This window comes from Mus pahari, chromosome 15, assembly GCF_900095145.1.
Source record: "Mus pahari chromosome 15, PAHARI_EIJ_v1.1, whole genome shotgun sequence".
Taxonomy (NCBI): Eukaryota; Metazoa; Chordata; class Mammalia; order Rodentia; family Muridae; genus Mus; species Mus pahari.
This window is the reverse complement of record NC_034604.1, coordinates 65,103,077-65,124,303: the sequence shown is the minus strand read 5'-3', so window position 1 is coordinate 65,124,303 and position 21,227 is coordinate 65,103,077. Positions and strand designations below refer to the sequence as shown.

At 34.0% G+C, this 21,227-nt stretch overlaps 1 protein-coding gene across 1 annotated transcript in view; it reads left to right on the top strand.

Annotated features, from left to right (window-relative positions):
- Dcc (DCC netrin 1 receptor) overlaps nt 1-21,227 on the top strand; it is a 1,087,105-nt gene that overhangs the window by 644,096 nt on the left and 421,782 nt on the right. Inside the window, exons 6-7 of the mRNA XM_029546911.1 lie at nt 17,697-17,851; nt 20,430-20,550. Coding sequence (XP_029402771.1) covers nt 17,697-17,851; nt 20,430-20,550 — 276 coding nt within the window. The remainder of the gene's footprint in view (nt 1-17,696; nt 17,852-20,429; nt 20,551-21,227) is intronic.

Sequence of the window (21,227 nt, the reverse complement as noted above, 5' to 3'; positions counted from 1 at the left end):
TATTGCTCAACCATAGAGAAAAGGGAAAAATAGCATAGAACTTGAAGAAAAACAGAAAGAAAGTGGGATAGAATAGAGAACCTAGAAATAAATTGCCATAATGAGAGATATCTAGCTTTGGATAACCTTGTCAAAAATGTGCATTAGAGAAAATATAGCCTCTTCAACAAATGATACTCAGAATATTAAATATTTACATGAAGAAAATGAAACTAGATCAATATCTCTTACAGTATAGAAAAATAAAGACCTTGATATAAAATCTGAAAATCTCAAATTGCTGGGAAAAAAAAATCAAGGCAAATGCAACAAAAATATACATATGCAAAGATTTTCCAAAAAGAACTCTGCAAGCAAGCATTGTTCTCCCCAAGCACATATGTTCCTGTGTAGAATTAATAGGTTCTGCCCTGCAAAGAAAACTACTGAATGGTTCAGAATATTCATGTACATATCTGTCAGGAGACCAATATTTAGAATATATAAATAATTTATAATATTAAATACAATTTTCCTCAAGAGTTCAGTCAATAAATGGTCTCTCAAAATAAACTCATTTTTCTTAACAAATGAATTTCAGATAGCCAATGGACACATAACATTCTCAATATTCCTATCTGTGAAGATAATGAAAACTGTGTCTACACTATACTGGCATTTCATCTAACCCATTTTATAATGCCTAGCTTTAATAAAAATATAGCAAATGATGCTGAATAAAGGAATACTTCTAAATTGTTGGAAGAATTTTAAACTGGTCGTGCTACCATTGAAATAAATATGATTTCTCACAAAATTAGAATTAGAACTACTCTATGCTTACTATACTATCCTGTGAATCTGCCCACAGCAATCTAAGTCACCAAACTACAGAAACATATGCCCATTTGTACTTACTGTAGTATTGTCCACAATAATGGAGTAATTTAATTAGTCCAAGTGACCATCAACAAGAAAGAAAACATATTAAATAGACATACTGAAGTTCTATTTAGTTATAAAAAATGAAAAATGTCACTTGTAGGAATATGGATACAATTGATGATTACCTGTTACATTAAATGTACTATATTAATAGAAATATCTGTGTGTTCACATATTGATACATAAATATGTGCAAATACAAATATTTTAATTTACAACGTCAGGTGAAGTTTTGCAACTGGAAGGGGAGTATATAGAAGATTCAGGTTTAGGAGGTGGTAGTAAAGAAAAAAATTTCATCAAAATATATAATATAATTCAGCAAAAATATTTTTTGAAACTAATGTTTTAGAGATAGTGCACTACTAAAATCACTTCAAAGCTTACTTCTGGAGTACTCCACAAACCAGCTGCATAAAGAACTGCATTGATCCAAGGATACACAATCATTAAATTTGATGTGAGCTAAATGTTTTAATATGTTGTTTTGAATTACTTGGCGGTGGTGGCACACGCCTTTAATCCCATCACTGGGGATACAGAGGCAGGCAGATTTCTGAGTTCTAGGCCAGCCTGGTCTACAAAGTAAGTTCCAGAACAGCCAAAGCTACACAGAGAAGCCCTGTTTTGCAAAAAATGTATATATATATGGAGGAATAAAAGGAAAAAAGAAACAGAAGAAAAAGTGCTGGAGTGGCTTAGAAAGCACCCAAAGAACTAGTAACTCTAAGATATCTGTTAATTACAAGTTTGTGATCCCTAAAATGTATCAGCCTGAAGTGCGAAGGCCATCCAGTCAGAGAGAGAAACGTGAAGATGAAGGAGATGAGAATAAAACAAAAAAAAAGTTTTGAGAAGAGGATTACAAACTCATCAAGTGAGTATGTGTCCACCTGACAGTTTACCTTCAAATCAAGATTACTCAAATAAGAGAAACAATCATTATATAACCAAATAAACATTACGATAGGCCTAGAACATAATGATCTTATGGCGATTTTCTTTGCCAATGGAAGATTTGGAAGTGATTACCTAATTGCAAGGTTTTATCCTGACTTTTTAAAACAGTATATGTGGTATCACAAAATATCAAATTCATTTCCTGGATAGCACATCTCCAAAGTGCAATTTTCATAGCTTTATTGTTTTAATTTACTCTAGAATTTTCTACTATTAAATTCAAGTCATTAATTCTATACATAAGCAAGCGTTCACCTCTGCTGTTCACCCCACCGTGTTTACTAACTTTTCTCTCATATCATTTAATATCTTCTCCAAATCTGAGTGTCAAGGAGAAAGCAGGAGTAAGCTTTTTTGTGATGGTCTAATTTCTCCATACAGAGCTCACAATCTACATTCCTATGAAACCTGAGTACTACTGCTCCTGCAAATTAATAATATATATATTAACAGATTAATGTAGGAATGTTGAGTTTGGGAATAAAACACAGTGGACAATTGTTTCAGTGATACAATGTATCAGGTAGAGAGAAACACGTAAAAATATAAAAATGGAGAACTTTTTGGTAATTGTATTCACTTTCATGTTTGCTTACTATGCAGAGCAGCAATAATATAGTTTATATTTTAGATTGACACAAAGAAAAAGGAAGGTCTACTTTGTTTCAATACCCAAATTGATTGTGGAGACACTAAAATATTTTTTAACCTTACTTGGTATTTTTAAATGTTGTTAGATAACAGAGAAAGGTCATTGATTGGAATTTAGACAGCATAGTTTTAATGTTGCTTCTGGTATTTATGAGGTGTGTGATACCATAGAAGTAATTTACTATTAACTCCTTCATCCATAAAATGCAAAGGAAGGATTAAACCTCTGAGCACTTTATGAACCCCACTTAGTCAATCAAGTCAGCATTTTTTTCAAGAGTTAATGCTTTAGAATCTAAGGTAATGAATAATTATTCACAGTTCTCTCTTTAAGGCTTTACAGCTTATATTTATGCTCCATTTGGTTTTCAGCTTTATTTTAAAAGCAAAATCAAACAAGCAAAAATAGCTCTTTCTAATGTAATATTAACCTGACATGTAGCTTGGTGGAGTTATTTTTTTCTATTCACAATGTAGACATCTGAATAAGCTTTAAAGTATGTACATAAGAACAGAGGTTGATATTTTGGGTTATAATTTTCTTAAAGGCATTTACATACACTCAAGACCATTCAAAGGCATACACATGCTTATAGATTATTGATTTGCAGAGCTGTATGTATGTATGACTGATTATTCACAAGGTGTAATCTTGTGTTGATTTATATGCCTGCTATGTCTGGTATGAGAACAGGGATTAAGTGTAAATGTGTGTGTGTGTGTGTGTTTGTGTGTGCGTGTTTGTGTGTGTGTGTGAAGCAAATATAAACAGCAATTATGAACCCAAACCAAGAACATTTTAGAAGTTGTATGAGAAGCACACTTATTTATTTTTGATTCAGAATCAATGGTATTATAAGCATTCTAACCAGATTTCCTTTAAGTAATGAGCCATATAATTATTGCAATTATGTAATTACCTGGGATGAGAAATTATATAAACTTGTATAAAATATAAGAAAACATAAAATATCTCCTTAAAAGAATTCTTTCATCAATTCCTGATGATGTTTTGAGTACTGGAAGATTTCATGATGAAATGCAAAGTCAAAGAATCAGCAAGAAGTAATGCTTTGGGTGAGTGAAGAAGTATGTTTTGTTCTTTTTCCTTTTTCTTTTTCTTTTTCCCCCTTTTTAAAAAAGATTGATTTATGTGAGTACAAAGTTGCTCTCTTCAGACAAACCAGAAGAGGGCATCAGATTCCATTACAGATGGTTATGAGCCACCATGGGGCTGCTGGGAATTGAACTTAGGACCTCAGACATTGCGCTTAGCCACTAAGCCAACTCTAAAGTCCAAAGAGTTTTTCTAGATTCCCACAGTGTTTTCGTTTTATAGAGAGGTGAAGAGCTAATCCCGGACTGTAACAGCAAAATGAAAATACAGGTTAAATGTCCTCTTTGATCCCTTTAAATGCCTTGGGATAGGATAGATCTACATATGCCCTCCATTGCCATTACTTCATTACCACTTCCTAAAACCTGACTCTCTCATAAAGCCCCCTTCCACTTCCAAAATAACCCCTTATGTCATACACTAGTATTTGTGTGTTTTCACATATCTGTGTGTCTATATGTGAACACATACATTGATATTTGTATTAATACAGTACATTTAACTTAATAGGAAATCATCAATTTCTTACTAATCAATTGCATCCATTTTTTGCAAGTGACATATTATATTTCATTTTTTTATGACTAATAGAGTAGAATCCTTAGTAGCCAATAAAATGTTTTTACAACCTAATTTTACACATATTCTGGAATTTTAAATTTTCAAAATTTTCATTTTATTGTCTTAATCTATTAGATTTAAATTTCCATGCTAAACCATCCCTACATCCCTGGGATGAAGTCTACTTGGTCATGATGGATGATTGTTTTGATGTGTTCTTGGATTTGGTTTGTGAGAATTTTATTGAGTATTTTTTGCATTGATATTCATAAGGGAAATGGGTCTGAAGTTCTCTATCTTTGTTGTGTCTTTACTTGGTTTAGGTATCAGAGTAATTGTGGCCTCATAGAATGAATTGGGTAGAATACCTTCTGTTTCTATTTTGTGGAATAGTTTGAGAAGAACTGGAATTAGGTCTTCTTTGAAGTCTGATAGAACTCTGCACTAAACCCATCTAGTCCTGGGCTTTTTTTTTGGTTCGGAGACTATTAATGACAGCTTCTATTACTTTAGGCGATATAGGACTGTTTAGGTCATTAATCTGATCCTGATTTAATTTTGGTACCTGGTATCTGTCTAGAAATTTGTCCATCTCATCTAGGTTTTCCAGTTTTGTTGAATATAGCCTTTTGTAGAAGGATCTGATGGTGTTATGGATTTCCTCAGGATCTGTTGTTATGTCTCCCTTTTCATTTTTGATTTTGTTAATTAGGATGCTGTCCCTGTGACCTCTAGTTAGTCTGGCTAAGGGTTTATCTATCTTGTTGATTTTCTCAAAGAACCAGCTCCTGGTATGGTTGATTCTTTGAATAGTTCTTTTTGTTTTCACTTGGATGATTTCACCCCTGAGTTTGATTATTTCCTGCCATCTACTCCTCTTGGGTGAATTTGCTTTCTTTTCTTCTAGAGCTTTTAGGTGTGCTGTCAAGCTGCTAGTGTATGCTCTCTCTAGTTTCTTTTTGGAGGCACTCAGAGCTATGAGTTTCCTCTCAGGAATGCTTTCATTGTGTCCCATAAGTTAGGGTATGTTGTGGCTTCATTTTCATTAAACTCTAAAAAGTCTTTAATTTCTTTCTTTATTTCTTCCTTGACCAAGGTATCATTGAGGAGAGTGTTGTTCAGTTTCCAAGTTAATGTTGGCTTTCTATTATTTATGTTGTTATTGAAGATCAGCCTTAGTCCATGGTGGTCTGATAGGATGCATGGGACAATTTCAATATTTTTGTATCTGTTGAGACCTTTTTTTGTGGCCGATTATATGGTCAGTTTTGGAGAAGGTACCATGAGGTGCTGAGAAGTTATATCCTTTTGTTTTAGGATAAAATGTTCTGTTGATGTCTGTTAAATCTATTTGTTTCATAACTTCTGTTAGTTTCACTGTAGAATATATGCCTTATGAAATCTAAATTTTAATTCATATTACTACTGTGAATCACACACATTTTAGTTTTTACTCCTCTGTGATTTAAATACATTGTGCAAAGATTTTTTTAAATGTAATTTAATTTCTTGTGAAAAATGCCATTATTTTTTTAAAAATGGATCTTCAATTTTGTAAGATTTTATAACATTTTATGATATATATTCTTTTTTCTGTTTTTGAAATTTCCATTTTAAAAACAAATATTATGCAATCTGATCTAATCTGATGTAAGATATTTAGGATGTCTAGAAACCAAAAATTAAAAATTAAAAATCAGAGATGGACTGGGGAGATGTTTTCATGAATACATACCTTGCTTTGTTACAAAAAGCCAGATGCTTGGCTCCAGAGTCTACAATCCCAGTACCTTGATAGGGTGATGGGAGGTGGAGACATGAGAATTTTCAGAAGCATGGTATATCCAAAGATTAAAAAGACAAAGAGACTGTTTCAAACAAGGTGGAAACCAGAATACACACCTGAATTTGTACTATGATGCCCAAGTGATGGTGTACATGCACACACACACACACACACACACACACACACCTCACAAAACTAGATAAGAGGCAGATACAAGTATCAAAGTTATAATAAATAGGTGCTGGAATTATTTTTTTAACCAAATTATCTTAATGGTAAGTCCCTTGTATTTCTTGACTTAAAAGGAGTATTCTCAGTAAGAAAATGAAATAATTATCCTTGACCTGCCTTTGAATGACTCTCAGTGTGTTTTATGAGATGTTTGGACAGGTATTTATTGTGCTAAGCAATACATTAATGCTCTTCAAATATTATTTTAGTGGCAGCATAAAAAGTAAGCTGGAAGTTTTATTTCTCCTGTTCTTTTTTTCTAAATTGAAGCTATATAAATTGTTCATCCTGAACAGTATTTGGACATCTATAAACACCTGCATGTAGGAAGCCTCAAACAATTCTAAATATAGAAAGAAAACTTGAGAATACTTTACTTTGTCTTAGCAACAGAGAATGTTTTGGTGCAGTATTAAATTTATGTAGATGCTTAGTATATGCAACATAAACAGAAATCAATACATAAAGTTAATTACACATCAAGATATTGAAGAGTTGAGGGGAAGACAGCCACAGCAGTTCCTCTTGGTGATGTGCTTTTAGGCACTCACAGGATTTTTAAAATATAGAAACAAGAGATAAATAATGAAAGCACATTTATATTCAACTGTACTAGCATGTTTCCTTTCCCAAATCTCTTTTGTCTCTGTCTCTCTTTGACTCTTTCTCTCTTCCTTCTCTCTGTTGTTTTCAGACACAAGTTTTGCAATGTATTTACTAAGTTTAAAATTTTCCTAAATCTTCTGATTTCAAGTGCAAACACAATCACACAGAGACACACACAGACACCCACAGTTACACACCAACATCCACAAACCACACACACCAACACCCAAATACAAACTGACACACATCAACACCCAAATACACACTCACACACACACACACATAGACAATTGCACAAATGTATAAACTTATTTCATAAAATCACTGAACTGTTTTGGAAAAGAAAATCATATGAGTTTAATTCCCTAAATCTTTGGATTTTACACATCCTTCTATGTAATTTGACAAACCTTTGAGTGAAAGACATTTACATCAATATCCTCTAGATAGTAGTCTTTTTAAGTTCAGGATTCAGAAACATGACAGAGCTCCATGCTGAGAAAGAAAGGATGCCTGGAGAAGAGATCATCATTACATTCACAATCATTTCCCCAATTGCAGGCTTTTGGTAAAGTGTTAGTTTCCCTGTATTTAGGTGTATAGTGATGCCATTCTCTTCCATACTCATTATTTCCATTTTGATTTTTTATCATTTCTCTCTGTAAACATGTGGCAAGTCAACAGTTTTTCTGCACTGTGCAGAGCTCTCCGGTTTGATGGTACTCCTAATTGCCTGGAGTTCTTTGCTGTTCAACAATGTAAAAGGTACTGTATTCTGTCATCACTTTTATCACGGAGAATGTGGCTTTATAAATAAATAATCAAGTGTAGTATGTTAGAACACCATTGTCCCATTGCTTATTGACAGTGAAGACTACCACCTGGGAGCTCTGTCTTGCCTTTTTCCATTGTGCAGGTGTTTTATTCCTGGACGTCCAAGTAATTCTATACACTTCAGTTTCAATAGTTTAAATTAGATCTACCTCATATCTTTTCATGTCTAATTATATATTCAATTTTCCAGAAACTTGGAGCAGTATTTCAATTTGCAAATCTACCTTTCTTTCTGAGGGACATTTCCCAACGTTATCTGAGGCTCTATCTCTGCACTCATGTAATCATGAGTGCCCGTTGTGTTAAAGAAGCCTCATTTTATCCTGTCTGCCTCAGTACAGCTTTAGCCTTCACTACTTCTTTTCTTTGCCTTTCCCACTGACATTTGCTGTGAATATTTCAGGTCTCCTGTCTCTTGGTAATTTGATTTTCTGCTGCATCTCTTTTATGCTTTATGATTTATACATTGGTTTTCTAATGATGAGGTTGGGCTTTTTCATTTAGTTATCTCCCATTTCATTGCAGCCTCTTGTTTTGACATCTAATTTTTGACCTCTATTTTCATTTAATCTCTTTACATATTAAGTGACCCCATTGTGTGAAGCAACTTGAAAGCTGTCTTTCTATTCTGTGGTATGTCCTTTATTTATTCATTACATTGTATCCTTCATATATATACATATATATACATATGTATACATATATATCACATATCTTAAAATTTAATCATCTAAGTAGTTCTGTATATATATTATGTTTGCTCCAGTATATTAAGGGTTACCTGGAAACTTAACTACCAACCTTCGTCAGATACTTTAAACTCGACGTTGAGGCAGGATGATCCAGGTTTTCAGACATGTGTAAATAGCAAGTGTGTATAGGACAGTGGCTTCAGATGAAGCTGCATGAGACTCTTATAGATCATTCAACCATCTGATTGGTTCCATTCCCTACTTCTGTTTTTAGAGAGGAATTTGTAAAGAGTACTCCAATCAACTCTTTACTTCTGTGCCGGATAGTTTTGTTAGCTCAACACAAACATCCGTACCTCCAATACAGGAACCTAGAATTAAGAGTTGGCTTCTTAAGACTAGACTGTAGTCATACCTGTGAGCACATTGTTGATTGTGGGTCGATGTGGGAGGACAGTCCACTGTAGATATTGGCATTCCTAGGTGGGCATGGTCTGTATAAGGATGGCAGCCAAGTAAGCCAAGAGAAACAAACCAGATGGCTCGGTTCCTCTGCAATATATGTTTCAGTTATGGCATCAGAGTTCATGCCTCCAGGTCATGGCTTTGGCTCTCCTCAGTGACGATTGAACCAGAAAGCTAAACCACGCCTCTTCTCAAGTTACTCTTGCCATTGTTTTATTATCTCAGAAACCACAACGACAAAAACGCTAAAACAACTAGTAACTCAAGAATACTTTATGCTTCCTTAATAACCATAGCATCTTCTCAATGAGAAAAGGAAAAATGTAGGCTATCTGTAGATTTACATGAGCTCATTCTTAAAGGTGTAAATGGAAAAGTTGCTGGTGAGTAGACGATGATCTACAACTTACTGTCTGTGAAGGGTCAGGGAAGTGGGTTCAGTATTGCAACTGAATCTATCAACTTGGTTGTGTGTGTACTGAAAGTTTTCTTCATATGATAGTGATATGTTAGAAAAGTTCTGTTATAATTTTTCTCTAGCTCTTCAATTGGTTCAGTGTAAAACAGGTAAACATAGCTCTCGCCCAGGATATTTTCCTCAAATATCTAAAACCTTTACATTTTTCTCCTTTTAAATATCAAAAGGACAGACTGTATCATATCTGATTAAGAGGAAATAATTGGTGTCTAATTTACATTTGTAATATTAGTAACAATAATTTGTTCTAACTATTTTCTATTTTTGGTTATACATATATTAGAAATACATATACTAGAAATACATATATTAGAAATATATGTGTGTATGTACATGTGTGTGTGCCTGTGTGTCTGTGTGTGCATGTGTGTGTGTTTTCATTTACTTCACAGTGCAAGTAAAAATTCAGAAAATGAAAACGTTTATCAATTTTGTATGTACTATCATATTTATATGTGTGTATTTATATGTGCATTTGCAAGCATAATTGTTGGTGATATGCAGTATCTGCAGTAGTGAATTAATTTTCATCCCTTTGTTAACACAAAGGGGTGGTTTCAACATCACTGTGCATATTGAACTAGGGTTTGGGGGCAGAGCTCCTCTTATTTTCATCACGGGTTGTGCCTAATGGAATCACACTTCCAATTTACTTATAGCTCTCACAATTGAAAAGAGAAATGAAAAGTTCAGTCAGGACTTATAGAAAAGCAACCCTGATTACAGAGAAAGCCAGCAATGGGGGAAGGCACTGGCTGGGATTATTTGTCTAGATAAAGAAAATTGTGTGGAAAGATCAGAAATCATTTCCTAGTATGTATGAAGGACTTTGAAGTAAAGGTTGAGGATCAGATGTTGTTCATTGCCACATAGAGAAGCTGAGTTATATAGAAGGAATATTTTCTTCATGGATTGTGTGCACAATAACTAGCGATAATCGCAAGTAGAAATGAAATTCAAAAGATCTGAACTTTCATCTCCCTGTACTGATTAAAATACTGACTTTGGCAACAACAGCAGTTAAGCTTTACAATGATGCTGCTAGTATTCAGTTGTCATAATTCTTATTGATGTTAGAAGAAAAACAATTCCTTATTTCATAGATGCTGTTTCTTACTAGGCTTATGGTTGTTATTCACCTGTAGCCAGAATAAATATCCTGTCTAATATATATATATTATAATTATATAATTATATAATATATAAAATAATATAATTATATAATATATAAAATATATAATTATATATAAATATGTAATATATTTTATTATATATATATATATATAAACCAGTGTACATTAGCAAATTTTAGATCCATATAATAATATATATTACATTTATTATTAATAATATGAACATATATATGCTGTGGGAATATATAAAAGATCTTCTTGAATAACAAAATTAGAGAAAATACAAAGTGAAAACTGTTTTAAAAGTATTACAAAAACTCCAATTAAGATTAATTGCAACAAACAAACTTATTTTTTTATTCCCAGCACATCATATTCCTACCATTTAAATGTGGAACTTATCCCAACTTAGATGGTCTTAGGAACGTATATATAGGTATGTGAGAGAAACAAGTGAAGAAATACGGGGCTCAACAACTGGTCCTGAAGCAGGAGAGTGATATAGCAGTGATAATGAACAAGATTAGCAAGAAATTTTAAACAGATTTCAAGTGTGTCATCACACAAGACAGACTTAGATGGAAGTTTTCATATGGAAGCTTATTACTAGGTAAATGAAAGAAGAACTAATTTTTACATTTAAAATTAAGTTCCTGGAACAAAAGTTTCTTGGACAGCAAAAGTTGACACAGGGTTAAATTAAACAAAACACATTTGGAAAATGAGAGTAATTTCTCATTGTTGGATTGGGCAGTCTTTGGGGAACATTAATTCTGTTTAGGTGTGTTTTTCTCTCCTACTCTACAGTATGGCTAAGCTCATATTTGGTACCATGTGGTTTGCTTCTTAGCCATTGGTTTACACACGGAGAATTCTTTCTTCACTACAGACACGGTGGGGGCATTCAGCTACTCAGTTTAGTTTCTTCATATGTTTACGTTCCAGAAAGAACTACTGCAATTGTTCTAAAAACAAATGAGTAGATCAAGTACAAAGTGGCCCCTCTGAAGACCCACTTTGTTTTACATTTTTACCTTTTCATATTTTTATTTTATTTTGCATATTCATAGATTATTATGTTCTTTTTAAAAATTATAATGCAATGATACCATTTCCCCCAATGTCTTTCCTCCTTCAAACTTTCCCATTTATCCCTCTTTGATCTTTTTCAAATTCATGGCATGGTCTTACATTAATAGTTATTATATGCATATATATAAAATTGTATTCTTAAATCATTTTTGGATGAAGTAAAGATCGAATGTTGTAAGTAGTAATAATTGCCTGCCCCAGGGAAGAGAAGGAAATACACACCAATTGGTTACCCAATGCTAAATGGTCATTATTCTTACAAAGAAATAGTGGTTACTAAAAGATCATGTAGATTTTTTTCCTAACAAAAACTATATTTTATGATTCATCCACTGCATTCACTGGAGTGATTTGTACTGCCTTATATATTTATGCCATGAGGATTACAGAAAGGCATTGTTGAAGAGGCCATAATTTGAAAGAAAATTAGGCTGTGGGGTGAGTGGGTGAATGGACCTGGAAGACATTGGAGAACGGAGGGAAAATGTAATTATATTTTAATTACATTTTTTAAATTAAAATATCTATTAAAACTAAGTAATTTGTCATTTCAAAGAGCTATGACAAATCTTTAAAATGTATAAAATCTCTTAAACTCCAAATAACACTGAAAACATTAATTTTGTATAAAGGAATAAGTTTTAAAGTAATGTTTGTTACAGACCTAAAAAATGAGAAGAAATTATACATTTTTGTTTTATTTAAAACATATTAATAAAGAGAAAACAATAACATATAAATATAAAAAGGCTTGAAGCCATGAGTGGAGATCATGGAGCAAAAGAAGACACTAAATATACGTTTGGGATAATCATGGTATTAACGAACCCATTCAAATAGATTGGTTGTTGTTGAGGACTTTTGATCTCAAATAACAAAAGCAGCTTTAGTCTATTAATGTAATAGTACATAATAATATTATGTATGTGAGTAAACACCACACAAATACTATAAATGGAGTCAAATACATTTAGAGGAAACATACCCAAATGTAAGTTTGACCTATGCTGCCCTATCTATGCTGGTAGGAATTTGAAGGAATATGTCATATAAATTGATCTATATTGATGATAAAAATCTCATTCAAGGATTATTATATTTTTCTGCATCTTGTTCATTGACAGTTGACTTGGATTAGCATTTTCGGCTATAATATTTTTCAGAATCTTTAATGTACTACAATACACTAATTTCCCCCAATATCTTTCCTCCTTTGAACTTTCCCATCTATCCCTCTTTGATCTCTTTCAAATTCATGGCATGGTCTTACATTGATAGTTATTATATGCAGACATATATAATTGTATTCTTAAATACAACCTCCTTAGTCTATATAATGTTACTTTTAGATCATTTTTGGATGAAGTAAAGACCGAATGTTGTAAGTAGTAATAATTGCCTGCCCCAGAGAAGAGAAGGAAACACACACCAATTGGTTATCCAATGCTAAATGGTCATTATTCTTACAGAGAGAGTGGTTGCTAAAAGATCATGTAGAAAGACATAAAGACCCTAGAAAATCAAAATTTTGTTATTTCTAGTCATGAGTTTCATTTTTATCCAAAGAAGTCAAATGTAATTAAAATCCATTTGTTGTTGGAAACTGTCATTGTATCATTCATATTTGAAAGGTTTGAAATATCATGATACTCAGTTTTTTTTTCCTTTTTCCTTTTTAAGCAATGACTGCAAGTAAATAGTTTTAAATGTTGGGATTATTGCTTTCATAGAAGTGAAAGGCAGAGGTATAAACACAAGAAGATAAAAACCCAGTCACATGCTCAGGGCTTTGCACTCAAGAACCTTCATCTGCCTGGGAAATAACACATATGAATGGCAACTTAGCTAACACTTCTTAATATTGAACACAGAGCTAAAATATTAAGTGAAGGAGAAAAAGACAAAACCTCACATACAACTGGAACGCAAGTCGCCTCTAACAGAAGGAATAGAAGTTTTCTAATCTGAGGGGTGCACTCTAGGCAGAGGTCCATGACTCAGCAGAAGTTAATCCTTACCTGTAGACAAGCAGTGTTCACCCTTTAGTAGCTTTTCCATCTTTAAAACAAATAAACAACAACAACAACAAAAATATGACTATACCATTGTAAATGTCAATTTCTTGCACTAAATAATTTGATTATTATGACAGTTTAGACTGCTTACTATACTTGGGAGTCCAAAAAGCAAAACAAAATGAAACAAAAAAATTAAAAACCTCTAAAACGAAATCATGTAAGCCCATAATTTGTACAAGCTGGAACACAGCTTCCATTTATTTTCCAGACATTGGAAAACTATTCTTGAACTGACTAATCTTGTAAAATTTGCTGTTCTATAAAGATAGTAGGTCATTAGACTAACTTCTCTTTCTGCTTTTGTAATCAAACTTGCTTATTCTCCTAATAATAGATGACTAGGACAACTGCAAAATATACATGCTGAAATTAGAGCCTACCTACAAATAGATATAATACAATTTAATCTTGTAGGGTTTACCTTTATGCGAGCTGGGCTGATAAGACAGGGGTCTACATCTTAGGAGCTGTCTTAGGTGTAGTGCTGGTCAGACCAGTTCCTAAATAAAAGAAATCTTATTAAAATTTATGTGGACATGGTGTATCTCTGAGTGACCTCAGTCTCATAAAACTTAAGGTGAGTAGGATTACTTTGGGGAAACAGCTAAAGTCAATACATTATCTGTGTATTATGTTGTAGCTGTATATCAAATAGCAAGCTATAAGTTTGGTTTCTGTCTTAGTGTTTTATTGTAAAGAGACACCATGACCACAGCAACTTTCATGAAAAATATTTAATTAGAGGATTAGTCCATTATTGTCATGCTAGTAATCATGGTAGTGCACAGGTAGACATAGTGATGGAGAATTACCTGATAGTTCAACATCTGGATTGTAGGCAGCAAGAGGGGGTGGGGTAGAGGAGGGAGTGGAGAGGGGAAAGGGAAAAGGGGAAAGAGAACATCTGAAACCTGAAGCACTGCCCCTCTGTCACAATTCCACCAACAAGGTCACATCTAATATGACAAGGCCACACATCCTAATGCCACTCATTAAGCATTCAAATATTGGACTCTATGCAGGCTATATACGTACTCTTCTTTCAGGAGGTTATTTTACCATAATACATATCCTATGTTTTTATATAAAATATCCATGTCATATCATTTTACACCTCATGTTATTCTTTGTTTCACTCTCCATCTTAAACTCAGATTTTTTTTTATAGTTTGCATGACATTGTTCAAGATTCTACTAGTCTGTACCTTATACCAGTATAGCCATGGTATAGTAAGAAAATGTGAACTTTATTGAGTTCTTAAAACAAAATCAAATGTCTATTCTATTATGAAAATAAAACACTGTGCTAAGTATGCAGTGTGAAGAGACTTCATTATTTTACCAAAATATGCAGATGACACACACTCATAAGTCATATTGCAGGAAATACAGACCTGGGTTCAGTTTGGATACACAATGTATATTTTGAATATTTAAAATCTCAATGTACTTTAGACAAATATTTCAGTTCACCAAATATCTAATATAGAAATTAATGAACCAATTATAAAAGTTATGTAAATTACTCATGAAAACAAGTGCAATGTGTAATGCTGAAAGCATAAGTTCCGTGGACATGAGAATGTCAGCCATAATTCATATGTATGTATATCTATGGATACCTCCTATGTAGCAGAGGACGGCCTTGTTGGATGTCAATAGGAGGAGAGGCCCTTGGTCCTGTGAAGGCTTGATTCCCCAGTGTAGGGGAATGCCAGGATGGGGAAGAGTGAGTGGGTGGGTGGGGGAACACCCTTATAGAAGCAGGAGGAGGGGGTATGGGATAGGGGGTTTTCAGAGGGGAAACCAGGAAAGGGGATAACATTTGAAATGTAAATAAAGAAAATAGCTACTAAAGAAATTCAAGGTGTTAAAAAAAAAAACAAGAAAATAACATACATTTTTAAATGTCATAAACTTATGCAAACACACACACAATATCCACATTTATGCTGATATTTGGATAGATTATGGACAATAAAATAATATATGGGCTATGCATTCTCATCGACTCTGCTACTGTTTTCTTTGGAAATGTGTGTTGTTTACCTACCTCACCTGTTGCCATTCTCAATTCTTCTCTGTACATTGTAAGTGAGGATAAACTCAGAGGCATTTATACTGAATACACAGAGTAAGATTAAAACCCATTCCATTCTGGCTCCATCACTCATGTTAGTAAAAAACTGCCTCCTTTTGCAGCTACTCTACATATTCTAGATGCCTTTCCTCCTTTCCTGCACCTTTGACCCTTCCAAAACCTGATGAGAGCGAGCATTTTGATTGGGCAGGCTTAGGGAGAAACAGGTCGAATGGTTTGGGGTTTATAGACAGTTGCTATCATTTCTAAAATAGTTCTCGGAACATACTTCCATCATCTCTGAGACCCTATAAACATCTCTGAGTTAGTCTTCCCCCAGAATGTGGCAAAAGAGGCAGTTACAGCAAAGTGGTAAAGAATGGGGGCAGGGCAGCACACTGCCAGGCTCTTAATTTACAAGGTGTGTAATTTTTGAAGAAAGTTATGTAAATGCTGTGTAGTGTAACATTTTTTTGCTTTAAAATAATTATAATACATCATGTCTCAGAGAACTATGATGAAACTGCTAAATATAAAGAGAGTGGACTAATAAATTCTACTTTGTCTTTACCCAAGAAATACTGCCTGTTGACTGGTAAATAATCACTGGATGCAAATCTGTGTAAAACTGAGGACAGAGTTGTAAAGATTCAACTCATATATATGTCCTCGGAGGCACTCAATAAATATTTCAGATGTCTTTTGGTACATTGTCAGTGAACTTGGCAAAAGAATCAGAAAAAAATCATCATTATGCTAATAATATTATCAATATTAAATACATAATTTAGCCCTGTATACAGTGTTTAGAACAGCTCTGAGACATTTCTTTTCATGACTTTGGAGCATGAATATTCATGAATCTGAGTCCAGTCATCTAAATCAATTGCCCCAGTGAAAGATTAAAGAAATTAAAAGGAGTTTAGTCCTGGAGGTTCAAATGTTTAGCTACAAATCAAGACTTTAAGAAAGAATGAAAAAAAAAAAGATGGAAGAAAAAAAAAAAGATGAAATTATGACGTTTAGACCGTCTCTGCCTGTTGCCATAGTTCTTGGTGAGAAACAAAGACAATGTGAATACTTATGGTGGTGTCCAGGGAAAGCCTGGTAGTTCTGGTTTGAAGAACGAAAATGTATAGTTAGGCAAACATACAGAAACTCTCACTCACTGCATACTGAACATGGTAAAACCATGATACCAAGACCGACTGGGGAAATGGATACTAAAGATGCATGTTTTCTACATAACCCAAGCTTATGGTTCATACTTCACTGAATTTTGTTTCTTCTTAGACTACACGAACAGTCAAGTCATATTTCAGCTTAGCTCGCCACATTGTTGGGGTAAATTATATCCAATATTTTACCTCCTGGTTTTGAGGAACTGAGCTAGTGTCATTAGCTGTGTTATATTGTAGTTTTCTTTCAAAAACAAATTCCCATTATGGAACAACTGTTATTATGGTAAATAAGAAGTTAAATGGAATTAGTTGATGACATACCATACTCAGGAAATAATCATAGAGAGTATAATTATATAATACAGTGGGTAGTTGCTAAAACAATATGTATGTGTTAATAAGATCATTACAAGGTTCTTTTCACTAGTGAGCATCTATATCTAAAGTGAGATGAAATGCATTGTTACAGATCTTTCTGATATCATTATCTGAATTGTCTTGTATATGTAAACTTACTGATTTACTCCTAAGATACAGTTTCCCAAGCATTATATACGTTTCAGTTCATAGAACAAGTGAATACAAGCCTTTTGGTCTTCAAAAATATTTATAGCATGTGTTTTTCTCAGAGACTTTTTATTTCTTTCCTGTAATCAAACATTGTTAATTGCATTGGGTTTTGGGGGGTATTATACCCTCCACTAATTGATGTTTAATAAGCTAAGAGTTGGTAAGTAACAGAAATGACAGAGCACTGTTTTCACTTCAGTAAGACCTCAGCACATGCAACTGTGTGTTCACTCATTCCCTGTTTTCTGTCTTTGCAGTTCCGCCCTGGTTTTTAAATCACCCTTCCAACCTCTATGCCTATGAAAGCATGGATATTGAGTTTGAATGTGCAGTTTCTGGGAAGCCTGTGCCCACTGTGAACTGGATGAAGAATGGAGATGTGGTGATTCCGAGTGATTATTTTCAGATAGTGGTAATTATATTCTTTTCATCTTAGTTTTGCAATCCTAGTCATTATTTGCATTCTTCCATTAAATTTTCTCTTCTGTAGAGTGAAAGCTGGAGAAGTGGTCCAAGGTCTTTGGAGGTTCCAGAGATTGTGAGTGGGTCTCAAGCACATCAGTTTCTGATATAAGAATTGTTTTAGGAAAGCAAATCCTTTGTAAACTTGAAATTTTAGGTTGTTAATATAGCATGTTTTGTTTTTACAAAATGGAGAGAAAGAAAGAATGTAAGAAGGAAGGAAGGAAAGAAGGAAATATAGTTGAAGCAATGAAATAAGAAAGGAAGGAAACAAGAAAGGGAGAGAGAGGCTGGTGAAGACAGGGGAGAAGAGAAGACAAAGGGTTTGAGACAACTCATTCTCATTGTCATTTCATGGGTTAGAATTTACAAATTCAGTTGCAGGATGCAAGGAACTAGGATTAGTTTACTGTTCAGCTTCTACAGTCAGTGACAATTTTTCAGTAAGATATGCTTGTTATTATTATGATTGCCCTACAGCAGACATCAACGCTACTGCTTCCTTAATTGTTTTCCCAGGTGGAGCCCAATAACCCTAGTGAGAAGTAATGACAGAAGTTGTTAACTGTGGTCTTGGCTCTACCTGCAGAGCTACACAGTCTGTATTGTTTTGTGCCTCTGCTTCCCATGTTGGAAACAAAAACGACTGTGAATTATACTTCTTACAATCCCCCTCCCCTCCAAAATTCTAGTTCACATTCAGTATCCTTGTGGAAGACCATAAGATTACTGGTTTCTCCGTTAGAAGAAGAAACATTTGCTACTTGACAAAGCACTATGAAAAGTCTTTCTTAGATGTAGGCTCATCTCAAAGGTTCTGATTTCAGGCATATGTGCGTAGAAGAACTATAAAATCCACTTTTTAACTATGAAAAGAACTGTGTGATTAAAGAAGATGGCCTTAGGAGCTTTTGTATTTGAGACAAATGTGATCCTGTCAAAGAAAAGCCCTTACAGAGTCAAGTCATCCAAGCAGTTGGAACTAGAGCATTGTCATCCAGAGAGGTCCCCATGGTCTCCCCTTGTGGCATTATGTGCCTTGTTGGTAAATGACCCTTCAACCATCAAACAGCTTTCAATAATGCCCATAGTCTCCTAGTTGTATGCATTTTGCCACACCATACGTCTAAAGAGTAAATCTGTACACGACACCTTTATCATCACACTCTGTTTTTCATTTTTTTGCTTTTACTTTCATTTGTTTAATTGGTTGGGTAAGAGTAGGAGAGAGTACCACTTAACTTTTGAATGCCACACCAATCCATTATTTTAAATGCAATGCTCTTTCCACTACCACTGAATTAAAAAATGACCTGCCATTGGGCAGCTTGAAAAGTGGTGCATGTGCCTAAAATATATGCTACTTGCATGAAAAGGAAATTGTTGAGTGCCCTTAAGGACGCATGATAAAATGCAACATTTATTTTTTTCCCCTACAGTTTGAATAATCTTTCTCACAGCATGAGTCATTATAGCTGAGCTATTCAAATGCTTCTTTTCTTTAGGTAGAAGAAAATGTATGGTATATGCCCTATTCACATCAAAATGTGCTTAAAAATATTTCCTGAGTAGTTACAGAAATCTGAGCACCATTGTGCTTTATACATGCAATGCTGAGCTCAGACAGTAACTTAGAGGAGAATTGTTAATTAGAAGTTAGCCAGCTTTATCTAAGAATTTTACATCAGTTGAAAATTGACTACAAGACACTAAAAACAATTAAGAATTCCCTGTGAGGTAATATTTATCTCTTAATGACTTTAGGGGAAGTGATTTAGCATGTCTCACTTACTGAACTAATTCTTGCACTAATATTGAAGATAAACTGAGTTTGTATAATTAAATACTATCTCCAGATCATTTTATCATCCATCCTTGAAACAGATTGTGGTTTAAATTATACACAAAAGGAGTTAACTTTACTGTGTTTTCACAATGAATTGCTGAAGGTGAAATTTTTCCACTATGTATAAAACCAAAATGGGCATAAAAATCTATCATAGGCTCGACTTCTAGCACCCCAAAGATGATGTCAAAGAATTTGCTATTTTAAAGGATCCTCAGACACTACATTGGGCAAATATTTCCAGAAATGATTTAACCTGAGAAGTTTTCTCTTTAGAATTTGCACGGAGGAAGAGTTTTTCTTTATTCGTTCTTGTTTATTCATCTATTTGTCTACATTCCTTCATAATGTGAAGGAATCAGATTTTTTTAAAGGTATTTATCTGGATTTCTTACATTCTTAAAAAAGAAAAGTTTAAATTTAGCATTTATATATCCAGAAAAATGTCTAGTTATATGAGTATACTTCCTTTACAGACTTACACAGAATCCTGCTCAAGGATTCAGAAAATCAAATGAGAGATGTGAAATATTTTCCAGAAAGCATAGAACATATTGGCTATATAGACTCATGATTTTTCTTAACTCTTCTGTGTTCTGTGTTTATTTTGTTACGTTGAGGTCTTTACCCCCTTTACAAAATAATCTCATCTGCTTTCCTTTTTAATTTTTTTTTTCCCTAGGGAGGAAGCAACTTACGGATCCTTGGGGTGGTCAAATCAGATGAAGGCTTCTATCAATGTGTGGCTGAAAATGAGGCTGGCAATGCCCAAAGTCGTGCCCAGCTGATTGTCCCCAAGCCTGGTAAGACACAGGAACAATAGGGCTTAGAGTTGCAATTGTGTGTGGCTTATTTGTACCATTCACATAGTTTCTGTGTGGCTCAAAGTAAGGATGAAATTATTTATATAATCAAGGCATGCATGTGTGTGTATTTATGATATATCCCTTCTAAGAAATTTTACATTAGGTCTGTCTGTCTTATTCTGCTACCTGTCTTGTATATCAAATGAAATCAGAGCCTTATGAACATTCTTGCACGTGGATTCAGAAAGCCACCAATAAAATATGATTGCCTATTACATGACTGACTTTTGTTCCGATATCTCATTTAAACACAAAAAGGCATTGTGTGCAGGTTTAGATTTGTGTGTATATATACACAGGTATATGTAAGGCTAATATCTGAACTTTTAAAACATTCTTACATCTGTGTTAGTGGACAGAACTGAGCACAGATGCTCAGGGACTTCGCTGGCAACTTCCCACAGAGGTGGAGGATTGGTTAAAGTTCTGAAAGACGTCTTTTTTTGTTTTCATTGAATTTTTCTTTCTTCAGATGATCTAGTAATAGAGATGCCAAGAAATCCCTTTGAGGGGAGGATTCTTTCTGTCTCTGTCTCTGTCTCTGTCTCTGTCTCTGTCTCTGTCTCTGTCTCTCTCTGTCTCTCTCTCTCTGTCTCTGTCTCTCTGTCTCTGTC